Source organism: Myotis brandtii, unplaced genomic scaffold, assembly GCF_000412655.1.
Source record: "Myotis brandtii unplaced genomic scaffold, ASM41265v1 scaffold145, whole genome shotgun sequence".
Taxonomy (NCBI): domain Eukaryota; kingdom Metazoa; phylum Chordata; class Mammalia; order Chiroptera; family Vespertilionidae; genus Myotis; species Myotis brandtii.
The window spans coordinates 248,485-273,693 of NW_005355204.1; the positions used below are offsets into that span (position 1 = coordinate 248,485).

Consider the following 25,209-nt stretch of genomic DNA (forward strand, 5'->3'; position numbering starts at 1 on the left):
GCGGGGCGGGCTGGAGGGGGGGTCAATGAGAGGAAAAAGGGGACATATATAAAAATTTCAACAATAAAGAATTATTAAAAATAATAGTAATAATAAAATGGCCCTAGCTGGTTTGGCTCAGTGGATAGAGCGTTGGCCTGCAGACTGAAGGGTCCCAGGTTCGATTCCAGTCAGGGTCACATGCCTGGGTTATGGGCTCGATCCCCAGTAGGGGGTGTGCAGGAGGCAGCCGATCAATGATTCTCTCTCATCATTGATGTTTCTCTCTCTCTCCCTCTCCCTTCCTCTCTCAAATCAATAAAAAAATATAAATAATAATAATAAAATGTATACTATAAACCATAAAACAACTATTCAAGTAATACAATGGAGTTATAGCAAGTAGGCCAACTAAATAGGTAAGAATGCAGATAAAGGGTAAAAAAGGGGAACAAAGAAGAGACAGGTCAAATAGAAAATAAATAGCAATATGGTCAATTAAAAAATAATCATAACGCCCAGTCTGTGGCTCAGTGGTTGACCCTTGACCCCATGCACCACGAGGTTGCTGGTTTAATTCCTGGTCAGGGCATATGCCTGGGTTGTGGGCTCCATCTCCCAGAGGGACATGCAAGAGGCAGCCAATACTATGTATATTCTCAGCCAGGTTAGCACTCTTGATTCTTGGTACAAATTAGTCCCTCACTATAGTTCACAGTCTAGTTTTAATTGTTAACATTCTAAAACTGTATCTTAAGGCTTCTTCCAGCAAAATGATCCTAACTGGAATTATTTTCATATGAAAATTATTTTATAACAAACTAAAAGTTAAGGTATTTGGTTGTGTGTCAACAGATGGCTAAGTTATTTGGATAATGTGTGGCCCTGATGTTTTCTTGGGCGCGACTGTGAGCCCTAAAACTAGGACAGTGTCAGAACATGACAAGGTACCGGGAATGAGGGCATGTAGCGTGAGCCATGGTTACTTTCCAAACTCAGACATTTGACTCAGAATACTGCCTCTTTATTAAAAATCCTAACTAGATATACAAACTGACTGTTCAGACATGAGGACATTAGTAATCTATCAGAAGTTCATCAGTACCCTTGCTGGAATGGCTTAGTGGATAGAGCGTCGGCCTGCGGGCTGAGGGGTCCCAGGTTAGATTCTGGTCCCAGGTTAGATTCATGCCTGGGTTGCGGGCTCGATCCCCAGGAGGGGGCAGGCAGGAGGCAACCAATCACTGATTCCCTCTCATCATTGATGTTTCTATCTCTCTCTCCCTCTCCCTTCTTCTCTGAAATCAATAAATTTTTTTTTAAAAGTTCATCAGTACCGCTCATTTATTATTTTCTACAAAATAACTGACCATGACTAAGTCATATACACATTTTTTTGTTGAGAAATTTTCAATATGAGGTTTGAAAGTATTTCTATATCAAAGTCATAATTAGGGGTATATATGATAATTTATACTTCTATTTCACACTGAGAACTGGAGAGGGAAAGAAGGCCCAGTGTAAAAATTAGGAGTGTATTTATAAAACCCCAAAAGAAAACCTCTCCAAAAAGGACAGAAATGAAACAGGATTCTTTCATCAAAGAACAAAAGCGAATAATGCACTTGCTCTCCTGTATGAGACCCCGATGAGAAATATGGGCACAGGACACAAATAACAGGCTGGTTCAAAAGGGTACGAGTTTTTGTGTTTATACCACAAGCACATTTTTTAAATCTGCATTTGGAACCTGCATCACTAACAAGTCACAGAAAGAACCTCAGAATGAAGAAAATAATTTTAAAATAGAAATTAGTAGAAGTACTACAAGGTCTTTTGGTAACAGTTGAGAAAAATTTTCTGGTTCAAGGAGATTTCAAATAAAGAATGCAAAAAATGTCAATCCTTCTGTTGTTTCTTGATTGAGCATAATAAAAAAACATGTCAGCCCGGCTGGTGCAGCTCAGTGGTTGAGCATCAACCCATGAATTAGGAGGTCATGGTTAGATTCCCATTCAGGGCACATGGCGGGGTTGCGGGCTCGATCCCCAGTAGGAGGCAGCGGATCAAGGATTCTCACTCATCATTGATATTTCTCTCTCTCTCTTTCCCTTCCTCTCTGAAATCAATAAAAAAAATATTTTTTTAAAAAAGAACATGTCAGCAACCAGACAAAATCTGTTCTTACAAAATGCTCTGCTACCTTTAAAATATTTTATTATAGAAAACTCCGGCATCCATAGGTCATTTACTAGGCCTGATCATGTTCTAATTTCACCTGTCAACCATCTCCTCTAATCACCTTGAGAGCCCTTTGTTTACTGAATATCTGAACACCAAATCCCCCAGATGTTGCATTCTTCAAAACTGAAGTCTGACCATGCAGCCAGCCAGTCTGGTCACCAACTCCAGGAGTGTCATTACTCGCTCGCAAAGGGTTTAAAGAGTTCGAATAAACAATGTTAAGCACAGATGTCTTGTGTTTCCTATAAGTGACAAAACGATCATCTATATTAATTATATTTGACTGAAAATAAAAGGTCAAAATTTTTTTCACAGACCTTGTGGCAAGTGATATGCTTATAAAATCTACTTAGTGGTCATTTTTAAATTAGCATAATTAGCAATAATTTTTCAATTAGTGCAGTTTTCCATATTCAAATATAAGAAGCTATTCCAAAGGAATTTCTTAATAAAAGTGCCATGTCACACCAGACATGTAAGTCTAAAGCTACAGTTTATGCCTACCACACAGCAACAGTAGCAGTTGGCAAATTTAAAAGAAAAAACCTCCCAGAACATCAAATTAATTTTTTATACAGGTTTCAATATATTTTCAATTTATAATTGAATTTATAATCATCACTTAAAACTATTAAACTAAGAGAAGAGCTGCATGTAATGGAGGTGATGAGGCTCCTTGTTGCTTCGAGTCTCATTTAACTGAGTGGGGGGCTGCTGCGGGCTGAGTTCCTGGGGTCAGGCTCTCCCTGTGGGAGGCATGAGACAGAGAGGAGATGCCACAGCCTGGAATCCGTGCTTAAGCACACCCTCTATTCTGGTCTGATAAGCTTTTCAGCCAGTAAATCAAAGTCCCGTTATACTGTAGGATAATAGTCATGACAATTCCCTATATTTTATCTTCTTAAAATCAAAGACTCACTTCTAAAGAGTTAACCGAGGAATTACAAAGTAACTCCCAAGTTTGCATTTCCCATAATACTAAATAAAGCTTATTCTTTTTGTCTAGAAATTTGCTTTTTTAACGCTGTGAAAAGCCTCTGTGACTCTGTTCAGTGCACTTACTCCTTTTCATCTATTCAGTGCCACTGGCATAACAGGTAGTGCGTGCGTGCTGTGCCGGGCGGAGCACGTGACCACTGCGCCCTAATGCACGCCATTAATCCTGTTTGGACAGCTGGGTCCGGGCATTTGTTAGCTGCCTTTTAATTGTTCCATCTTTCCTTTTCTCCTTTTTATTTATCTCTATGGCAAACTACTCAGGAATTTAATGTGTTGATCTTTAAAAAAGCAAATTTTGCCATTCATTTTCTTTGTATTAAAACTATACTCAGCATGTAATTTTCTTCTGTAAACAAGTATATACTAGTACTGCTATGAACAATTTTAAATAACAGAGCACAGTAGGTTTCATAAGTGACCAAATGGTAGGGTAGCTGTAATAACACAGAAATTATTTGTTGACTGTCATGATACATATGACATTTAGCTACAAATCAAGTAACGAAAGTGCAGATTTTTGGCATTTTCAAGATTAGCACACCATAAGCAGATGTCAAAACAATAACAAGCCCTGTAAGCAAACACAAAGGAGTGAGGAGTGAGCGAGCTCTGTCGGTTTGTGGAGAGCGGTCCCTCTCTACTCATCGGAGATTTCACTCTTTATTAAAAGATGAAATTCCTGTGAGAATTAGAGACGAGGATAACGCCTGCTTTTTGGCACCACCCGCATCCCTGATGGGTGGGTCTTGAATAAATGATGATGCGATATACCAGCTGAAACAAAAGCAGCTCGGACTTGTCATTTTCGTTGTGAGCAAGTTGCTGAGGTTGAATGGTGGGATTTTTCCTAATCGTTGGTGAACACTCTCAGGTCAAACCCTAAGTCTGGAAAACGGAGCTCCTACTGAACACGCGGAGTAACAGTTAGCCCAGCCCTGAGCATCCCGAGCCCACAGGGCTTTACAGGCGGGGAGGGGCCACAGGAAGCTCCCCAGCCACTAGAACAATGTGGGACACTTTCCTTTTAGAGAATCAAAATTCTGTAAACAGGATGACAGGCACGTGAGATCCTTAAACTAAAGGCTGCCCTTTAAGTCCCCGTGGTTCTCCGAGACCTCGCTGCCTTTACGCCCACTTCATGACACAGAGCAGCTTAAAATTAGTCTGACAGATTTTCAATTTTTTAAAATACAATTATGTTTTAAAACATTTCATATTAAGAAAAATTAGTTTAATATTTTCTAAACATTAAACATTTTTAAAAGTAAAAATCAGTTTCCTCACTAGAGACTCAAAAGCTTAACTAGTCAGTGAACAAAAAAGTCCACTGTTTTGAGAAGACATATTATTAGGATTTAAAAAAATAAGTGGCCTTCGTTTGATAAAAGCGCTTTCTGGTGTAGCCCTAAATCATGAAGTACAGGAGTAAAGGCGTGAAGTAGGGTAGTGGTGTATCTCAAAGGATGATCTTTAGAAACTGGAGTGAAGGAGTGGAGTGGAGTGGAACATCCCACTTGGACTCACCCAGGGTTCTGGACATCACAGGCAGAGCGGAGCTCAGGACCAGCAGCGACACGCAGTTCCCAATGATCTGCCAGGAGACACAAGAGCAGCAGGCGGTCACGCAACGGGATGATAAATGGAACCCATCCCCTCTGGGAAGCTGTTCACTCCAGGTGCCTACTGCACCTTGCTAACTTCTTAATCACACTCTTCACAATAGAATTTAAAAATAAGAAGAAACTGCCTATAGACATTTAACGTCCTATCTGTATGTTCTAGAAAATATTGGTAGTGCCTGGCACAAATATAAAGCTACAGAACACTTAAGTTACTTTACACCTCAGACAATGCATTTTACATCATTGATTGATGTTGCCAATTTCAAAACAGCTTGCTTGTCAAGTGAAAAAGAATTAATGCCTAGCCCGGCCAGCCAGGCTCAGTGGTTGAGCATCAACCTATGAACCAGGAGGTCATGGTTCGATTCCTGGTCAGGGCACATACTCTGATTGCAGGCTCGATTCCCAGTGTGGGGTGTGCAGGGGCCAGGGATCAATGATTCTGTCTCACCATTGATGTTTCTCTCTCTCTCTCCCTCTCCCTTCCTCTCTGAAATCAAGAAAAATATATTTATTTAAATAATTAATGCATTTAATATCTGACTCTGTTTTTAAAGACAACTACTGCTCACAATTTATATAAGATCTACTTCTAACATGTTGACGTTATAAGATTTTAATATCAAAAAGCTCAAAATCCAAAACACATACACTCTAGTCATTCATTTTCAATGTACCCTATGCTTATCTATAATAATAAAAGCATAATATGCTAATTAGACCAGACATCCTTCCAGACAACCTTCCAGACGAAGCCAGGGCTGCGAGGGAAGCCCAGGTCCCGGGTGCCAGAGGGAAGCCGGTACCAGCAGCTAGGGGAAGGAAGGCCTACTCTTGCACGAATTTCGTGCATCGGGCCTCTAGTTCTTTCATAATAAATAAGAGCTGGAAATGCTGATCAGACCTGTGATCACTTAAGCTAGACGCTCAGAGTTTCAAAAACTCACAGTGTGTTAGGTACATCGATAGATGAATAGGAAATAAGTTCCCTCTTAAAATAGGATAACAATATGGAATATTTAATAACATAAAAGAAGCCCGCAGCTCCTGTAGTTGCCCCTCATTTCAGCCGGTGGGAACATTTTACAGAGCAGCAGCCATTGTGCCACAGCCTGTGCTATTCCCGTAGCCAAGGACATATTGTAGGAAGTCAAATCAGCCTCAGATTGCAAAATGTTTCTGAATAGGCCTCTTCCGTCTTGCTTTAATTATTCAAATTTGAGACACTTTGTCTCCACTACTTGTAGCAACAGAGGTTCTTCAGATCTCAAAGGAGCTCCCTGAAGTGCAGTCAGCACAGCCCAAGTGACTCATTAGCGGAGCATTTTCTTTGGAGGAAAAGCGTCTTTTCAGAGCCTCTGTGCCAGCTAACAAGCTAGGCTCCTCCGCATTTACAAGTGAATGGACGTCGTCCAAGCCACACAGGGCACACTGGCAGCTCCCACACGAAAACCTTCCAGTTTGTGTTTGCACAATTTACAAATGCCTCTGCTGCTGCGGAAGCGCGCAGGGCGATTACTAAATAAAGCACACGGGTTGGCTTGGAAGGCAAAGGGGAGGCACCGTCGCCCGAGACTTTACCTTACCTTTGTCATGGTCGTGTCATCCTTTTTGGGAATAAAGTCTCCAAAAAAGCGGAGGCTATAGAAACCGACGACAGAGGACACCATCAGATAGCTGTGAGAATCAAGGAAAACACCTCCAAAGAATGTGAGCTGCCTTCAGTTCTCAGTAGTCTCCAAGTCTGAAGGCCCAAAGGAAACTCAAAACAAAACCAAAAGCCACTTGGAGTGCCTGGGGAAGAATGCCTTGTTTTTTCTCGGGGCAAGTGTCTTAGTAAATTACCACTGTCCCAGAAAACTGGACAGAAAACTTGTTAACAGACAGAGCTTCAGTGAAAGAAAGGATACAAAATCAAAATGATTTCAAGTGCCGCTCCCACAAAACCAAAAGCTGAGAGCGAGGCATTTCCTATCCCAGGCCCCTGGGGGGAAAAACACTTTTCAGAATTCAATGACACTATTATATTTGGTTTCCCTAAAATTGTTGTTTCACAAATATAGGACAGCTGAAATTAGGAACTTGGTCTAATAAAACTTGACATTAGGCAGAGTTCATCAACTAACTCAACCACATGTTAACAATTTTAACAGGCTCAAAATATTTCTGATTTATTTCAAATTTAAGTTTCTTATCAAAATAATATGAGCATTTTGTGAATTCTTCAATATGCTTGGAAGAAATCCTTTAAAAATATATCTGTTAGGACTACAGGGTGTGGACGAAAAGGGGCCACATGCTAACCTGACTAGCTCAGGGAAGGCCTGCGTGGAGGCCTTGCTAACTCAGGGACTTAAAGTAACCAGAAAGGATGGCCTGAAATTAAAACTTTTTTAAATTAAAAAATTTATAGTGGGTAGTCATGTCCTAGGCCAGTATCTTCCCTGACAAAGATCAACTTTCATCTTTACCAAGCCTATTGTCTTTTTGCATCTATAATAACATACCTGTGGAATGTCAGGGTAACTTGTAACTTCCCTTTTTGGGGACCCCTTAGGGCACAACCAATGCACCAGGATGGAGACCAAAAATTCCCTCATTCTTATTGTTATCAGGTTAATTGCTGACTGTTAACCATCCTGTACCCACCTATGCAAAAGAAGCATGTGTCTATCATTTTACTTTATGTGTTTTGGGACATCGCAGGGGTCAGCACATCCGGAGTGCAATGGATAAGCCTCGCCCGGGAAAACCAGCTTCCTGATCATGGTAGGTAAGTGTCTATCATTTTACTTTTTCCCCAATCCCAAAGGTTTCCCCCGCTTTGCTTTCTCCCACCTCCCTAATCACCAGTGGATTTCAGGTAACCCACTTACATCTCCTCCTTGAGGTAACCTGCAAAACTAGGTGAAAAACCACCATTCTCAGGAGCATTATCCAAATATGTTGAGATTCTGCTTCCCAGCAATTGTCAACAGTTTGGCTCAAATAAACTCACAAAAACTCTTTAGAGGTCTGAATGTTTCTTACAATCCTTAATGGCCATTTCCCCCAACAGAAGACAAAGACCAGAAAAAAGATGCTAGACACCAGGAGTCAGACCATACAAGGAATTGAAATTGTCCTGAAGGCACCTGATCACACACATGCATTCCACCCGCATTCCAAGCCCACCGACTCAGCCCCCAAAACCACTGATGACAAGTGTCCTGCCAGTGACTATATATAAGGATGACACTCAGCTCCTGGAGCTGCCATCATCACCCCAATGTTCCCTTGGCTCAGTGCTGTGCAGCCCTTTTCTTAAATAAATTCAATTTTCTTTTATCACCCTCAGAGGTGGCTATTTAGCCTTCCCGGACAGACCACCATGCTAACCTTCCATGCTAACCTTTCAATAACAGTACAATAGGGATAAAATATATAATTATCCGAACCCTGAGGCGACATATAAAAATTATACAATTAAAAAATGTCAAAAGTAAGCTAAGCACAGAAAGAAGGTGAATGTGCATACCCTGTTTCTAACCCTTAGAAATGTCCTTTCCCCAAATCTTCCTTGGAAACTTGGGAGTTTTAAGAGATATAACTTAATAAACCCAGATTTTAAAAAATGTAATGCTATAAATTTTTTCCTAAACATTGTACCTATTCTCAAAAACTATCTTTATCTAGGACTCAAAAAAACAAACAGAAAAGTAGTTTTGTCAATGAGACCAAATAGGAGAAAAATTATTTCTTAATGAAGTAGGAACAATATTTCCATAGCTTATTAATTAAAGGAACTATATGAATACGAATGACTTATTTACAATCAGCTTCTATTACATCTAAGAGAAATACCAGGATAAAATAAAATGTATAGTCACACTAAGAAAACAAAAACAAGAAATAATATTCTCTATACATTCTAACTTAGGCATAAGAAGCATACTGACTGCAATGGGACTCGGGCAGGCCGCCCCAAAATAGGCCACGGCGGCATGTTGATCATTTCAAATTAGTTGCTGGAGAGCCTGCCAGTACAAGAAGCACACTCTGGCCTCCTGTTCCCCTAACACAAGGAACAAAGCTCCCTGTGCCAGAGAGAGGGAGTTCAGGGCCGAGGTCGCTATAAAAACAAGCTTTGTTACTTCTTCAATTAAGTCCCTAACCCAAACACAAACTCTCTGTTTTGTGCGATCTTCATAAGTAACTGTTTCTTTGTCTAAGAATGGTATACATATTCCCTGCTTTGATAATTTCTTGAGATCTCATTCTATGGGGTCTCCTTATGTACTTATGTAATTAAATTTTATTTTCTCCTGTTTTTCTGTCTCTTTGTCAATTTAATTCTTAGACCAGACAAACGAACCTAGAAGGGTAGAAGAAAAAAATTTTCCTCCCCAACAACTGTGATAAAAAACATTTTGGAACTATTCCCTGTCTTCAGAGGCCTACACAGGTAGGATTAAGGTGACCTGATTTATTTACACAATCATGCAAGGAGCCTACCAGGTATAAGTCCCTCTCTACTATGACATAAGATTTACTTAGTATATAGTATATAAGAATCGGTTAAAAAGTAGCTAGAAGTCAACACAGTAGGTGACTTCTTGCTCTTATCAATGGGATTGGGAGTAAACAAAAGACGAAGACAGGACTGTAGAAGAGGAGGCTGTCTGTTGCTGCTGCTTGTTAGTGGAATGAGGCACCTGGAGCCTGCTGGTAGCTCACACTGTGGAGAGAGTGGCAGGGACAGACGGCACAAGGGACAATGGTGTGAGGGGGGATCTAAATCAAGAACTAGGGCTGAATGAATTAGCTTTGGGAAGAACAGGGTATCTTCATCATAGACCGAAGAGAAGGAATTAAGATAGACAATGGCTTTTCTCTATGAGAGAACAGGTGTATTAGAGAGAGAAGGGCATCAAAAGTCTAAAAGTTTTTAAGTCATTTCTATGGGGAATGGGAAAGTGGCTGACTTGGAAAAATATAATAAATGTCAAAACTTAAATGTTACTTTAAGTATGTAAAAGTTTAGAGACATCTAGAAAAAACTATGTCAACTATGAATATTTAGTGAACTACCTTCTTGATGAAAATATATTCAAATCAGCTAATTGACAGATTTTAATAAAATCATCAATCTTTTAACAAGAGAGAAAACTAAGTTAACTCATAAAAAGATATACCTCTTACTCTCGCCAGTAACTGAACATTTTGACTCAGTGTCATAAAGTGTAGACTCTCCTGAAGTGGGACTCCCATCAACCACACAGTTGCATCTCTCACAAACCCAATGAACCCATTTAATAAACTCTTCATATGTCACTATTTCAGAGTGTACATTTTTTTAAAAAAATCACAAGTAATGAATTTCAGTAAAACAAAGATAAACTCTGATATGAAGTGTATCTGATTTTTGATAAAAGGCCCGGCCAATCCAGATACCAGAAACAAAACCATCTATAATCTATATATATAAAAGCCTAAGCGACTGTCCGACTGGCCAACTGGTAGCTATGACGTGCACTGACCACCAGGGGGCAGACACTCAACACAGGAGCTGCCAAGCTACCGTGACTTAGCAGCTGCGGTTCTCGGGTGATGAGCCCGATTCTGGGGTGTGTCACCCAAGAACCGCCCTCTCGCAATCCGGGACCCCTCGGGGGATGTCGGAGAGCTGGTTTCGGCCTGATCCCTGCAGGCCAAGCCGAGGGACCCCACTGGTGCACAAATCCGTGCACTGGGCCTCTAGTAAAAGCATAATATGCTAATTAGACCAGACGACCTTCCAGACAAAGCCAGGGCTGCAAGGGCCGAGGCAGCCACCGTGGCTGCGAGGGCTGAGCCCCTTGCAATAATTTCGTGCATCGGGCCTATAGTAGTTTATAAATGCTATTTATGAAGGCCCCTTGCATAAAGAAATTCACACAACGTAAAGTATACGCATACAGAAAGGTGACTTTAACTGGCTTATCTGAAGCACTCAGGGTGTACATGCAGATATTCTTGCAAAAGAAAGACATGTTAAACATTCTACTTTACCCTCGTTCCCTTTGGCATTGCTGTTTCATCAACCAACAGGCAAAGGATATTACAAGCCACCAGGAGGACCGAGATGGACTACGACACAAAAAGTCAGTTGTCAGTTCTACATTTCAAAGACATTTTGCCAATACATATATATTAAAGTCTAAGTGGCCAACCAACTGTATGCTTCAGAGGAGAGAAAAGTAGTCCAAACAAAAATTCTACATAAAACCCTAAAGTCATTAGACTGTCTACAAAACCCCAGAATAAATTCTAAAACATTCTATAAATTATTATAATTTCAAAACTTGTGACAAATGCTAATAACACAGATCCACTTATTCACTGATCTCACCAACTGGAAATCCAACCTCCCCCCACCCCAAGTTACAAACAGTTACAATCCATCAGAACTGGCTCCCTGACGCCCGCCCACAGCCTCCCGTGAGTCTGACAGTGTTTCCAGCACCTCCTCTGCTCTGCATTTTCAATGAAACAAAGAATGAATTTCCTGCTTTCACGAAGAAATAGATAAGCTTGAGGACTTTTTAAAAATTACTATTCATTTCTATTTTGGTTCTATCAAGTTTTTGCACATAGAAGCATGGATGCATTTTAATCTTACTAATAGAAAACCAGTTTACCTGCACTTCGCTGAGGGAATTGCCACATTCAAACAGTAAAGTAAATATCAAATAATTTGCTTTATGCAACCAGGCAAATCAATTCCTACCGTCTCAATGAGAAGGAGAACCATGACCGCAGGATACACCAAATTTCTTTCCCAAGCCGACGCCTTCTTCCGCCTCTCTAGTAGGAGAAACAACACAACAGAAGATTTCAGAAATGGCCCAAAATCCTCTCCACATTCCCATTTTTATTCCTTACTACTATAACCAGAATGCATTATTTTTATATAATTTTTAAAAAACACAAATTATTTTACATTTTCCTCCACAAGTCATAAAAATCAGAGATTTAGAGTTAGTTTGCTACATTAAACAACTTAGTCCTGTGATGCTTAAATTTTAGCTCTTTAAAGACATTTCAATTGCTAATGAAATAAAATGTTAATTTATAGCTTACTCTGAAAATATAGAGATATTTGTATTTGACATGGGTTTACATATTGATACAGATTTGAATGACTAAAGTAACAGGAGTAAAAATCCCCTCTACTCTCACATCCCGAAGACATCACTCCCGTTGCTACAGGCTGAGAGCAAACTTCCACTTTGGGCTGCAAGGGGCTCCCTCACGTCACACTGTCCCAGGCCATAAACACCTGGAGAAGGTGGATCAAACTCACTTTATTGTGTCAGAATCACCATGACAATCAACACTGAGGGGCCAGTGTCTGTGAAATGAAGGCACACTCCTTCCCCCACATTTTCCAGATGTAACTGCATGGACCCACAAGGCTGAGAAATAAGCAGAAATCAGTGGGTGAAAGAAAACCCACTTTCCTAAAGCAAAGCTTTCAGCAAGCTCAGCAGAGCCAAGGAGACAAAAATTGAAGTTTGGGGCGACTGAGGCCGTCAGCACTTGAGAGGCTAGGATGACAGAGAAGAGGAGAGAGGAAGGAGAGCCAGATGCAGCCACTGCCCCTGCAAAGCTCAGCGCTGAGGAGGGGGACAGAGGGTGCAGCTCAGGGTAGAGAAGCCAAGCTGAGCTCCATCGGGCTTATGTTTCTTGAAAGGTAAAACTAGAGTTCAAGGTTCATGAAGAAGACAGCATGACAGTCAACAACAAAACAACCAGGCTTTCAGGACCAAGGAGAAGCTATACTCTAGGAGCAATACCAAACTGGAAATAGACCCCCTAGTAAAGGCCAAAACCCAGTCTCCAACTATCTCAGATTAAAGGGATCTGTCCCTACTCTAACTGCCTGCCAGAAGCTAAAGGAAGTCCTTTCAAAAAGAAGAGACTATCACCATGTTTCTACAGTGACACATAAAAAGTGTCTAGCGTTTATTCAAATATTACCAGAAGGCAGAACAAAGGAAAAAAGAACAGAAACACTTTCAGCTGATCCAGATAGTGGGCTCATCAGGAAGTGGCCTTAAAGTAACTGAGTAACATGCTCACTAAGACAAATGATGAGATGGCAAATGTCACAAATTGAATCTAGAAAAATAATCAAATGGAATTTCTAGAACTGAAAAATATTGTAATTAAAGATAAGAGTGTGATCATTTTGACAACAGTTACAACAGCTGAAAAGAAGTGAAGGAAGATCAGTAGAAAGACAAAGACAAAAGGAAATCTAGCAGCCCTACCCAAGGGCACTGAGACGACTCTGGATGGCATCTTTACAATGATGAAAATTACCCGATAAGAGTTCAAATTCCATGTAAATGCCCCACAAACAAGAAAGCAAAGTAAAAATGTTTTCAGATAAAAACTGAGAGAATTTGTTGCCAGCAAACCAGCACTAAATGAAATACTTACAAATGTTTTTCAAGCAGAAGCTAAATGAACACTGGAAACGCAAATCAGGGTCATGCAAACTGAACACCAAATCAGATGCCCTGAACGGGAACAAATGGAGAAGTCCAGCACCGTGGACTGTAGGCAAGGATGGGGGGCAGCAGGGAGCCTTACTGGTACCTCACAGGAATACAAAGTAACACAACTACCTGGGAAGGTTTGGGGTTATCTGAAAACGTTGTGCAGAAACACCCAGTGATCCTATAATTTCACTTGTACCAAGAGATATGTAGAAGAATGTCTATACCAATAGCATTCACATTAGCACAAGACTGGAAACATTTCAAACATCCATCAACAGCAGGATGAAGAAAGTAACCTGCAGCAATGTAATGATGTTTATGAAATGAAAATGATTGAACTGCATATATAATTTTCAACAACATAATATTTGACTTGCCCTTCTGAAGACAGAGTAACAACTGTCTTGGGGACCAGAGTTACTGTCCAGCCTGAAACAATTTAAAGACCAAAAAATACATGTATATGAAACAACAGTTTTCAAGCCTGGGACATCTGATCACTGAAGGGCAATGGCCTCTGAAAGATGGGGAACAAACCCTCAAGCCCTGTGTCTGCCCCAGCTCACTGTCTAGGGAGAGCTCCCAGGCGGGCCCTGGTGCAGGGAGGAGGAACCCAAGCAGAGCCCAGTTCAATCCCTGAGTTGAGGACATACAATGGGGTCTGGAGAGACCAAGTCAGCAGGATTTTGCAGAGCAAGTGCCAGAGAGGAGACTATTGCACAGAGAAAACCCCGAGGACTGGAGTAGGGTAATGATCAGCTCTGGTATGTGAAGAAAGCACCCACGGCTGATGAAAGCACCACCCCAAAATGAGTAAAAGGAACAGCATCCAACAATCACAAAGGGTCAAGAACCATGCTGCTCCCTCAAGATACTGGGACACTGGGTAGAATGCTTAGAAGGGTCTTGCGTCAGTAGCAGGGAACTACTACTAGTAGCCCTAGACCAGTGGTTCGCAACCTTCTGGCCCTTTAAAACAGTTCCTCATGCTGTGACCCCCAACCATAAAATTATTTTCGTTGCTACTTCATAACTGTAATTTTGCTACTGTTATGAATCGTAATGTAAATATCTGATATGCAGGATGGTCTTAGGCGAGTCGTGACCCACAGGTTGAGAACCGCTGCCTTAAAGGGAGGGTGGGAATTGATAAAACCACATAACTGTAATGCTACTGTTATGAATCGTAATGTAAATATCTGATATGCAGGATGGTCTTAGGCGACCCCTGTGAAAGGGTTGTTCGACCACCAAAGGGGTCGCGACCCACAGGTTGAGAACCGCTGCCCTAGACGAAATGTCATTCTGGCCCAGCCTAACAAGTCTTCAAGGCAAGACCTGATAATATCAAACTGTTTATAAGTAACTTCACTGCATCCCAAAACAAAGTTCCTCACTTACAGGAATACAAAAACATTAGCACTGAACAATGTAAGATGCACAGTAGCTAGTACCGAAAGTTGCCATGCATGCAAATAGGCACAAAAATACAGTAAGTCAATCAATTGAAACTCTTCTAGAATAAACATAGATGTTAGAATTAGCAGACAAAAACATTACAAGTGTTATTAAAACTGTATTCCATATTTTCAAAAAGGTGGGTATCAAATTAAAGATGCTAATTAGACATATGGAAGATATAAAACAGGCCTAAACAGAACTTTAAGAGATAAAAATTGCAGTGTCTGAGAAATAAATACAATAGGTGGGATTAAAGGCAGATTAACACTCAGAGGAAAAAAATTAGTAAACATGAAGACATAGCAATACAAACTATCTGAAATGAAACACACAGAGGAAAAACAAACCACATGAAAAGTAAGGGAACATCCTTGAGTTATGGGGCAACTTTGTAAGAGCTATTGTACATGAAATTGGAGTCCTTGGAAAGGGAGGCACAGATAGAAGAAGAAAAAAATACTTGGAAAAGTAATGGCAAAAAGTTTCCACATGAGATGACAATTACAATTTCCCAGGTCAAAAAAAATCAATGAACCCAAAGGATAAGAAACATAAATAAAATTACTCAAAGGCACATCACAATAAAATTGTTCTAAATCAATGATAAAGAGGAGATCTGAAAAGAAGATAAAGACACAATAAAAGATAAAGATGACAGATGATTACTTGTCAGGAATAATGCAAGTGAAAAGACAATAGAATGACACCTTTAAACATCAGTTTGTTTTGAAAATTCATTTTGTAAACATGAAAAAACAAAACAAAAAGTGAGTCGATGCATGCTTATCCTCTCCCCAAATGGCTTGGACAGATTAAAAGCTTGTAACATAAACTAAAGATTTAATGCGTTTTTTTAATATTTCAGACTACAGGAAAGACTTTAATAAGAAATCAAGTCAAGGGGGAAAATGTACCTAATTTTGTCTTAAAAATCTTTACATTTTCAAGTTCTTGTTCCAGCTCCATTACATTGTAGTCCACTGATGAAGACAGTCCTGTGGAAAGCAAACATAGTTTAGAAGTAAAACAACAGAACACCTAGGAGTATAGAACAGGTGGCCCTCACATTCCATTAAAATATAAAAATAACACATTGCAAATGCTGATTATAGAGAATGAAAACAAATGCTGCTGTGATTCACAGAAAAGTACATCCATTTTTTAACCACTTAAAACGTCCAAATTCTTATTGATGAAACACTACATGTTTCCTAGAAAATGTATTACTTTGGTAAAATTCTTAATGGATCTATTATTAATTTTTATTAATTATAAAAGTATCATGTGCTTATTATAAAGTCAAAGAAAATCAAGATCTCTTCTCCATCCCACCTTCCTATAGTGACAACAGTTGACCGTGTGGCTGATGCGTCCACGCCTTTCTTCATATTCAGGTGCGTATTCACACATTCACATTTATCTTGCATGGGGTTTATAAGAATGGGTTGAATCAGATGCATTATTTTTCCACTTGCTTTCCTAGTCAATGATGCGTCCACATTGAGAGTGACAAGTCCTTAACAGCTGAACACGTAATATTCCAGAGTGTGGACATCCTTCAGCTTTATTCAAGATTATTCCACTTATGAACAGTCAAGTTCCTCCGATGGGATGCATACAAACAATGCTGCAGTACACACGTCTACAGGCACACCCGGGTCATTCTGGTCTGTTATTTCTGTAGCGCAGATTCCCAAAACACACTCTGCTGAGTCAAAGGGTGTGAGCACTGACATATAGGAGATATTTAACACGTTAAGCGCCAGCCTGTTTTGTCTTCCGGACAAAAAGTATAGTGTCAGTCACCGGTGACTGACTGGGCGTTTAACGTGTTAAAGGTTACTTCCCCCCAAATATTATAATCCTATATAATAAAAGCCTAATATGCAAATTGTCCCCTCGACCAGAGTTTCGCTGGGAGTTCGACCCCTCGACCAGTCGCTATGATGCGCACTGACCACCAGTGGGCAGATGCTCCAACCAATAGGCTAGCTTGCTGCGGGCGCTGGTGGGCTGGATTGGAAAGTGAGGTGTGAGGTGAGAGCCATCAGGAAGCTCCCAGGGTTTGGCCTGAGCCCAGGGCAGAGGCTGGCAGGAGCCAGGAGGGGCTGGTTGGCGCGGGAGGCTGCTACACATGATCTGAGAGGCCTGATCCGAGAGCTGTGGACTGCACAGCCCTTCGCAGCCTGTGGCATTCTCAGTATGCAATTTATAATCTTCAGAGCTGCTTCTTTTTATTAAGTTTCACTAACTACTGCAAGAGAGTGGGTAGCACCATTGGGGGGGCGCGGGGAGGGGACAGGCCAGGTGCACCTGCCCGAGGCGAAGGGGCAGCCTCGGGCTCCTGGGGACTCAGCAGGGAGGGGGGCGGGGCTGAGTCGGAGAAACCGAGTCCAAAACTTGAAAGGAAGTGGGAGGCAGTGAGGGGGGAGGGTGACAGCTGCAAAGGAGCCTAAAAAAGCTGCTGGGTGAGGGTAGCCGAGGAGCCCGGTGCCTCTCCCACAGGACAGGCTCCACATCCCTCCCTCCTCCTCCCTGTGACCCGTCACCCCAGCTCTCCTCCAAGGTCCCGCCTGGGCTAGCCCCGCACAATTCTGCACACAGCCCCGCCCCACACAGCCCTGCCCCGCACTGCCTTTGGGGAGCTCTGCCCCCAGAGGAGAAAGGGGGAGGCTGCAGAAAGGAGGTTGAAGGAGGAGGGGGCAGAGCAGGGCCCACCAAGTTAGATGGAGGGGAGGGAAGGAGAGACCCCACAGGACTGGGGACAGAGATGGGCGGGGAAGGAGGGCCGTGTGGAAATGTCACCCTTGGTTGAAGCAGAAATCCTGACCCCATTTTACAGACCCAAGCAGAGCGTGTGAGGGGGTGGGGGACGAAGACAAAAGAGAGTGTGAGGGGACTGGATGGATGGAGAGCAGTGACATTTGATTCATGGCCTATTTATTTGTATTAATATATTTTTATTGATTTTGGGGATTGAGCCCACAACCCAGGAATGTGCCCTTGACCGGAATCGAACCCAGGACCCTTCAGTCTGCAGGCCGTGGCTCTATCCACTGAGCCAAACCATCTAGGGTGACCCATGACCTATTTAAAACTGCTGCAGTAGGCTGAGCAAGGGTCTTACCACGATGGTGTTATCTGATAATGAGGGTGTCTCCTTATGTTGGGTAATCGGAACTGAAGAGAAGTAAAGACACACCCATGGAGCCTGCAAAGGGTTTCCACACACATGATGCAACTTACTTCATGTGACAGCTGAAGAGGCTGAGCAGAGCCTTGGAAGGACATGAGGTCTCTAAGACCAGGGACTGGAGGGAAAGTGCGTGCTGAGCATTCCACGCTGTGAGTTACAATCTATATATATAAAAGCCTAATATGCTAAGTGTCCGACCCAGCGGTCCACCGACTGGTAGCTATGACGTGCACTGACCACCAGGGGGCAGATGCTCCAACTGGTAGGTTAGCTTGCTGCTGGGGTCCAGCAGATCGGGACTGGGCGAGATGGGGCCAGACACGGCCTGGAGCCCTCCTGCGGTCCCTCTACAGTCCCTCCCCAGCCACCGGCCCCGATCGGCCCCAATCAGGACTGGGTGAGACAGTACTGATCGGCCCCAACCCCCAACCTCTGGCCAGGCAGAGGGACCCCACCCATGCACGAATTTCGTATACTGGGCCTCTAGTTTATTATAATAGCCTATATTGTCACAATAATTTACATTTCTACCAAGAGCTTTTGAAAGTACCTATTTTCCATACTCTTCCCTGGCCTGGATGTTATAACTCTTGAAGTTTTGCCCATCTGATTTGTCACCACGCTTCCTTATGGTTACTTTAACTTGCATTTCCCTAAAGGTGGTCAGTCACCTTTTCGTGTTTATCCAACACCTGGGCTCTCCCTGGTCGTGTTTCCTGCTGGTTTCTCTGAAGGTCTATCTAGCTCCATATTCTTTCTCTCGTATCTGCTGAGCTCTGGCACAGAACAACTGAAGTCCCTGCGACAGCTGTCCTTGGGAGAGGCTCCCTCCCAGTTTTGGATTTTTATTATGTGTTTGTATTTGTCTAAGTTTTTCTGCGTGTGTGTTTTTGGTTCCTATAGGACTGTTACAGCTTCCTTATGCATCACTCCTTTTGTTAGCACATAATGACCCTCTTTGATTTAATGCTTTCCAACTTAAATTGTTTTGTGGACTTTAAGTTCCCCTTTCTTCTTGCTTTTACCTGCCTTACTTACATATAAGAAACGAGAAGGAAAGAGAGAGAGTAAAGATACATACTTTGAGGGTGAGCTTCTATCCGTTAGCAGTCACTGTCATAAGCCACTGCAATGGACTGACTGCTTAGGACAGAAAAGGGGCCCATGGAGACAGACCAGCCTGGGGAGAGGTCGTTTGTCTTTCCCGCTGCCTGTACCCTGCACACCTCATCAGGTCAGACAGGCCTCAAGGAAACTGCCGGGAGGCCCCACAATGTCTGTCCTTGGGGACGGGATGGACAGACAGAAGCAGGACTCAGGAGGAAGGAGCCTAGAGTACTATGGGGTCTCTGGGGGTGCAAGCAGCACTCCTTTCTCCCCTGCCCCCCACATAGGCATGGGGTGGGCGTGCACTAGGAGACTCAGGGGCCTCTTTCCTGAGCCCTCAGTCCTGCCTCGGTTCCTAGGAGATGAGAACTGTCCCTCCATCCCTCACTGGAGACAGACCCAACACCCTCTCGCTCGGGGCACTGAGGTCTCCAATGCCCTGGATGATACACAGTGTCCCCAGAACTCATGAGTTTAATCATTTTACTCTCAGTATACAATTATAAGAGAATGGGGATGAAGAGAGTACAGAGATATTCAAGTAGTATGTCCCAAAACTACTCAATTTTAACTACGAAATTCAGAGTTTCTGGTAGCCAAAGCAAAAAGGGAAGGAATTAAGTTACAAAGTTAATGGATATTTCCATTTAACAGGAGATCTACAGGAAGGGGGCAGAGCAGTGTACCATTTTCAAGTGTCTTTGAATAGTCTTAGAGATAAGTACATTTTACTTTTTATAGGGTGATGCTCATTTAACTTCTATATGTGATTAATTACCAATACAATTCCAAATACATCCCATTCCCTCTGCCTGTACAGAAGTGCTATTCCAGCAACCAGCCCAGGACTACAAAAATCATCCAACGAGCATCCCGAATTCTGAAAGGAGGCAGCTGTCAGAACAGACTGGGCTGCTGCTGCCACTTTAAAATTAAGAAGCGAGACACTATTTGGCGGGCATGGTGTCTACAAACCTCAATACAAATACCTAGACCAACCAGTGTGCTATTTTTCCAAGTAAAATAATGAAAGTGGTATTCTGAAATGCTGTAGTTTTTTAGGGTAACACATACGAGGTACACAGTAGGCAGTTAATAAATACTGATTTGCACACAAAGATCAAGAAGACATTCTAACCATCCTCAGAAAAATGGTGCTTTCATGAAATGACTAGCTTCATCTGGAATAACAGATTTCAAAGCCACCCCCGCCCTTTACTGTACACATCGCCATCCCCGTGAGAACAGCCACCTTTTGTCTGGGCAGAATGCTCCACTGTAAGTGACCAGAGGACATGATGGCTGCTGGGAGGAACCATGACAACTGCAAACAAACCCTGGAATGTCACACACACGTAAGTTGCACCAACGAAATCACCACGATATCTGCAGAATTATATCATCACCACTTTATTTCAAAACGCTTCTGAACGTTCACCGTCAGCACTGTCTAGTCCATAAGTCAAACTGGTAGACAAAGCCTGTTTGGGCTAGTCAGGAAAAATAAAAAGGGATTCTCCAAGACAACCACAAGGCAGCTCATTTAAGGTCAATTTAACGGTATTATTCTGTTTTCCTTCCAGCCTCGACACAAGACTCCCCTACCTCAAAGGAACCTGTAAGAGTATCTATTTGCATTCCCCCAGGTGATTGGCAGTTCAACACCAATTAGTACAAAATTACGCTGTTACTAGCGTGCAGTAAAAACAATGCCTTTCATCTTCCTCACGTTGGTAAGAATGACTTCAGAGCCAATAACTTTGATCAAATAAGTATTTTTGATCCTGCTCCACCCGTCTCTTTGGATGCAGGAAAACTAATAGCTGAAGGCAACTTTTCCCAGCTGAAAAACTAGTGTGCTATTGAAAATATTTTCATATTTTACTTCCAAGATAACAGAGTTTCCCAAAGCCCAGCATTTCTTCAATAACTAATCTGACCTTATACGTTTTCTTAATACACAAGACAGCCCTGACTGACATTCATGTGTTCAAGAGCAGACACTAACAATTGAATTTAAAACATACAATGTTGCATTTCTTAAAACAAATTTAAGTCTCCAGCCTGGTATGTAAACAGTCCAAAACCATGAAGCAATAGGCAGGTAGCCCTAAGCCGAGCAGCACCCTAAACTTAGTCGCATATTTGGAAGTAGGTACCTCCAGAATAAACTGATTATTTTCATAGTTAACTTTTTAATTTAGCATATAACCAAAAAAAGTTGATTAGAAAATCTAAGTAATATCTCTTTACAGTGTTGATTATACTTTGTACTTTAAACTGACCAAGGTGGTCTCTACAACCAAGAATGTGGAGTCACTCAAGTACTTCTAATTACTTCAAATCATTTAAGCAAACAATTCTGTTGTTAAATCCCAAGGCTCCGGATAACTCAGAGTGAACAGGCTCCATCCCCTCCGCCAGCGCCAGCGAGCGCCAGGTGCTGCCTCGCAGAGCCTGGCGAGGAGGAGACCCCAGAGCTTGTGAAAGCTGAAGCCGGGACCCTCAGCTCTCCACAGCACCTCCACAGGACAGACAGACACTGTTACTATTCAGAGACAGACAACCACACACTCAGAAGCCCTAGTTCTACTCCATGAGAATGCTAATATTTGTTACAATAAGAGTTTCTATTTACTTCTGACATAGCCACAAATATATGACTAAGTAAGGAACGTAAAACTTTCAACATCCAGCACAATTTTGAAAATGTAAATATACTTTCAATGATGACATGCAAGATGTACAATTAAAGTAGCAGTTTGGCTTTTTTCTACTTTAGATAAGTTACTGATAGACCTTATCCTGGATTATTTTTCAAACTTCTTATTTATTTATACATGTTACTATCGAGAATACTGTTATCCAAGCAGGCTGTGGCTGAACAAGTAGCCCATGTGTATGAAATGCATCTTCTGCTAACAAATTTGGACCAATTACATAGAGCGATCGCTCTGAGTTTCAGAGACTACATGACACCTGACTCAAATATATTCTATAGCTGGTTACTCCAAAGTATTCCCCATTAGCTGACATCTCTTCAGCCACATCTTCTCACTGGTAACAAACAATCTGTTTGCGCCACATTTTATTGTCTAGAAAGTGATTATATGACCCTAAAAACTGAATGAACTGTAACAAGGAATTCCTGTTTCAGACCCTTAAACCCAAACGTATTATCTTACTAGAAAGAAGCTATTTAACTAGTTTTACCAGTAGGATCGATATTCATTTCTGTGCACTCAGGACGTCAGGATATTACTAAACATTTTCCTCTATCACAGTCTTACCAAAGAAGGGCCGTTCCCCACAGCAATGCCTGCTGTCTGTGTCCACGCCCAAACCACCAGGGCCCAGAGGCGGCAAATCTGAGTTATTGTCACTCCGTGATAGACCCCACAGTACACAGGATTCTTAAAATACCCACTGCTGGCGTAGAAGAACCGTAGCGTCGAGATGAAAGTGAGGTGGAGGACATAAGATGAAATCTGACCTCAGCTTCCTTACACTGCTAAGGGTGTTAGGAGAAGACGTCATGCAAGTAATGACCGGTCAGCCAGTTGTCTGCCCAGGAAGCTGGGAGGTGCTCTGACAGGACCCATTACTCTAGAGCAGCACAAACGCCTCCCTAAACCTGGGCATCGCCTAAAAGCACCAGGCAACTCACCCAGCTCCAGGACTCCAGGACTGAGGACACAATGCTGCCGGCCACCCGTGCCACGGAAGGGCCATGTGTTATTTCTGAAAGTCTTTATTCTTCAGATACAAAGGCATTACAACCTGACACTCAGGGAAAATGCCTCTGAGAATAAGGAGTAATGAAGCTTTGGAGGACCAAGCTTTGAAAAAGGTTAGAATCAAGCAGGAAAGTAATTGCTACCAAAAGTGATACACTAAGTTTTTATCATGAAGGTAAAAATAGTACCTAACAAAACTGCACTGAATCATTAAGTTCAAAGCCTACAACATTTTTAAATAAATTACATTAAATTTAAATAAATTACATTAAAAGAACTGTGAAGGTTTTGAACTTAACAAAAACTAATCCCTGCCCATTACGGTGCTTCTAAGTTACCTGCACACCCATCGGCTACGCACACAAAGGCTCGCTATTTCCATTAATGCTTCTGCCTCACTTCCACTGTGCGTGTGCTGAGGATGTGCGTGGCCCTGGGCAGGAGGTACACAGGGCTTCCCACCACAACTACCGATGGGGCTCCTCTGCAGGGTCTGGAGAAGGCATCTTCACTGCTCATATTGCACGTGACCAACCGGGAAATGTCCCCTTACTTCTGCTTCCTAGGGAACACCCCTGGGCCCGGCCTGTCCTCAGGGGCCCTGCTATGGGTCCTGGGCTCTGTCCCTGGGACTCTGCCTTCATGCCCCCAGCACACCCTGCATCTTCCTCACCTCCCGGGGAAGTGCCACCCTCCACCACACCACTCCATCTGGCAATGTCCCAGGGCCAGGGGCACGGAAGGGACCAACAGAAACCCCTGCCCTGTGGTGTCCCTGCTCCACTGCAGAGACACAACGGGAAAAGGAAGACGGGAAGTCAGTTGGTGGAAAGCGCTGAGGACAGAGTGGGAGGACCAGGACATGAGGGGGAGGGAGGGGGTGGCGGCAGCATCGGCTTCACAACAGGGACTCAAGTCCAAAAGCTCAAGGGGCACAGACAGGGCGGGTGGGGCAGCAGGGAGGCAACCATTGGGCGCCTGCGGGAGGGGACAGTGAGGGCAGCTGCAGGGAGATGCAGGAGAGGGTGGGTGGGCTTGTCACCGACTGAAGCAGGAGCACTGTAGGGCTGAGAGCACGCGACGCCCAGACTGACTGATGCAGGAGGGTCCGAGGGGAGGGGAGCTGGAGGCTGACCGGCTGGGAGACCGGGTGCTGGGCAAAGGGGCGGGAGCCCTGCCAGGATCGCGGGGGCTCTGGAGACGGTCTCTATGCTGCCGTGAGGACGGGCCCCGGAGGGCTGTCTGAACCAGCAGAGCTGGGCTTCCTCCCCGCTCCCCAGGATGCCTTTTCCCAGTGTCTCAGTCCCGGATAGTCTCACAGATTCTCGCCCTTTTCCTCTGTCTTCAGGCAGCTAGTCCGTGAACTTGAGACGCAGGTGGAACTCGCCTGCCCAAAAGTGCTGCTGGGAAGAAGGCGCGCAGCCGACGGAAGGGGAGGATGCTGACTGTGGCACGCAGGCAGCTCATCTTCCTCACAGCCTTTAGGAAGCAGCGACACTGTCACCAAGGACACAGCCTCTGGCCCTCATGTGTCAGACGGGAACGTGAAGTCAGGCCGGCAGCCTTCAGAACCAGGCTGCCTGGAAAAGCCAGTGGGAAAATTCAGCTCTAGTGACGTCATAACCCCCAAAGCAGCCGAGGGCCTCCCAGAAGCGGGCAGAGCTGCTCCTGAGGGACGCGCTTCCGGCAGTGGCTCGGGCTTTTCCAGGTCCCGGGAAGCGGGGCTCAGAGCAAACCACGCGGATGTCTGAGTCTCATGGGATGCGTGTCGCATGCTTGTGTGCCATCAGCAGAACACCGCCATGCATTCTGTGTTCGTCACCGTGTCATCTGTATTATTGTTTTAAGTGTTTTTTACTTTGATCATACTGCAACTCTTTTTAGTAGCCCAGAATAAAAAAGTTAAAACTTCAATTTTAAAAAATGATTTAAAATATAACTTACAACACAATACATTTCACATAATACTAGAGTAATAAACCCATGGGGATGATTTCTATTACTAACCTCTAGGATCTCCATTTTCTTTAAAACAGCAAATCATAAAATGCTGTTCCGTTGCCTTTTGTTTTTTCCCTCTGCACAACACTGACAGACACACTGAAGCTCACAGTCCGTCATTTAATTAGTCCCAATGTCCATTCTGTCCCGGAGCTATTTCTGTTCCAAGCCTGTTTCCACCTGCAACAGTCCACCAGCGGCAAACAGCAAAACTACAGCCACTGGCTCACCAGCAGGTGGAGTCTGGCGGGGAGACTGTGACCCACCCGCCAGCAGAGCGGTCAGGGTAGATCCCAACACAGATCTCAGCGCTGGCCCCCATGTCCCCCCATGAC

At 43.2% G+C, this 25,209-nt stretch overlaps 1 protein-coding gene across 1 annotated transcript in view; it reads right to left on the reverse strand.

The window, feature by feature from the left end:
- The window catches only part of LMBR1 (limb development membrane protein 1), a gene marked incomplete at its 5' end in the record, with an annotated part of 119,555 nt that overhangs the window by 21,661 nt on the left and 72,685 nt on the right, over positions 1–25,209 (reverse strand). Inside the window, 6 exons of the mRNA XM_014535564.1 lie at positions 4,747–4,813; positions 6,431–6,521; positions 6,755–6,828; positions 10,875–10,952; positions 11,593–11,669; positions 15,748–15,828. Of these exons, the coding sequence (XP_014391050.1) occupies positions 4,747–4,813; positions 6,431–6,521; positions 6,755–6,828; positions 10,875–10,952; positions 11,593–11,669; positions 15,748–15,828 (468 nt within the window). The remainder of the gene's footprint in view (positions 1–4,746; positions 4,814–6,430; positions 6,522–6,754; positions 6,829–10,874; positions 10,953–11,592; positions 11,670–15,747; positions 15,829–25,209) is intronic.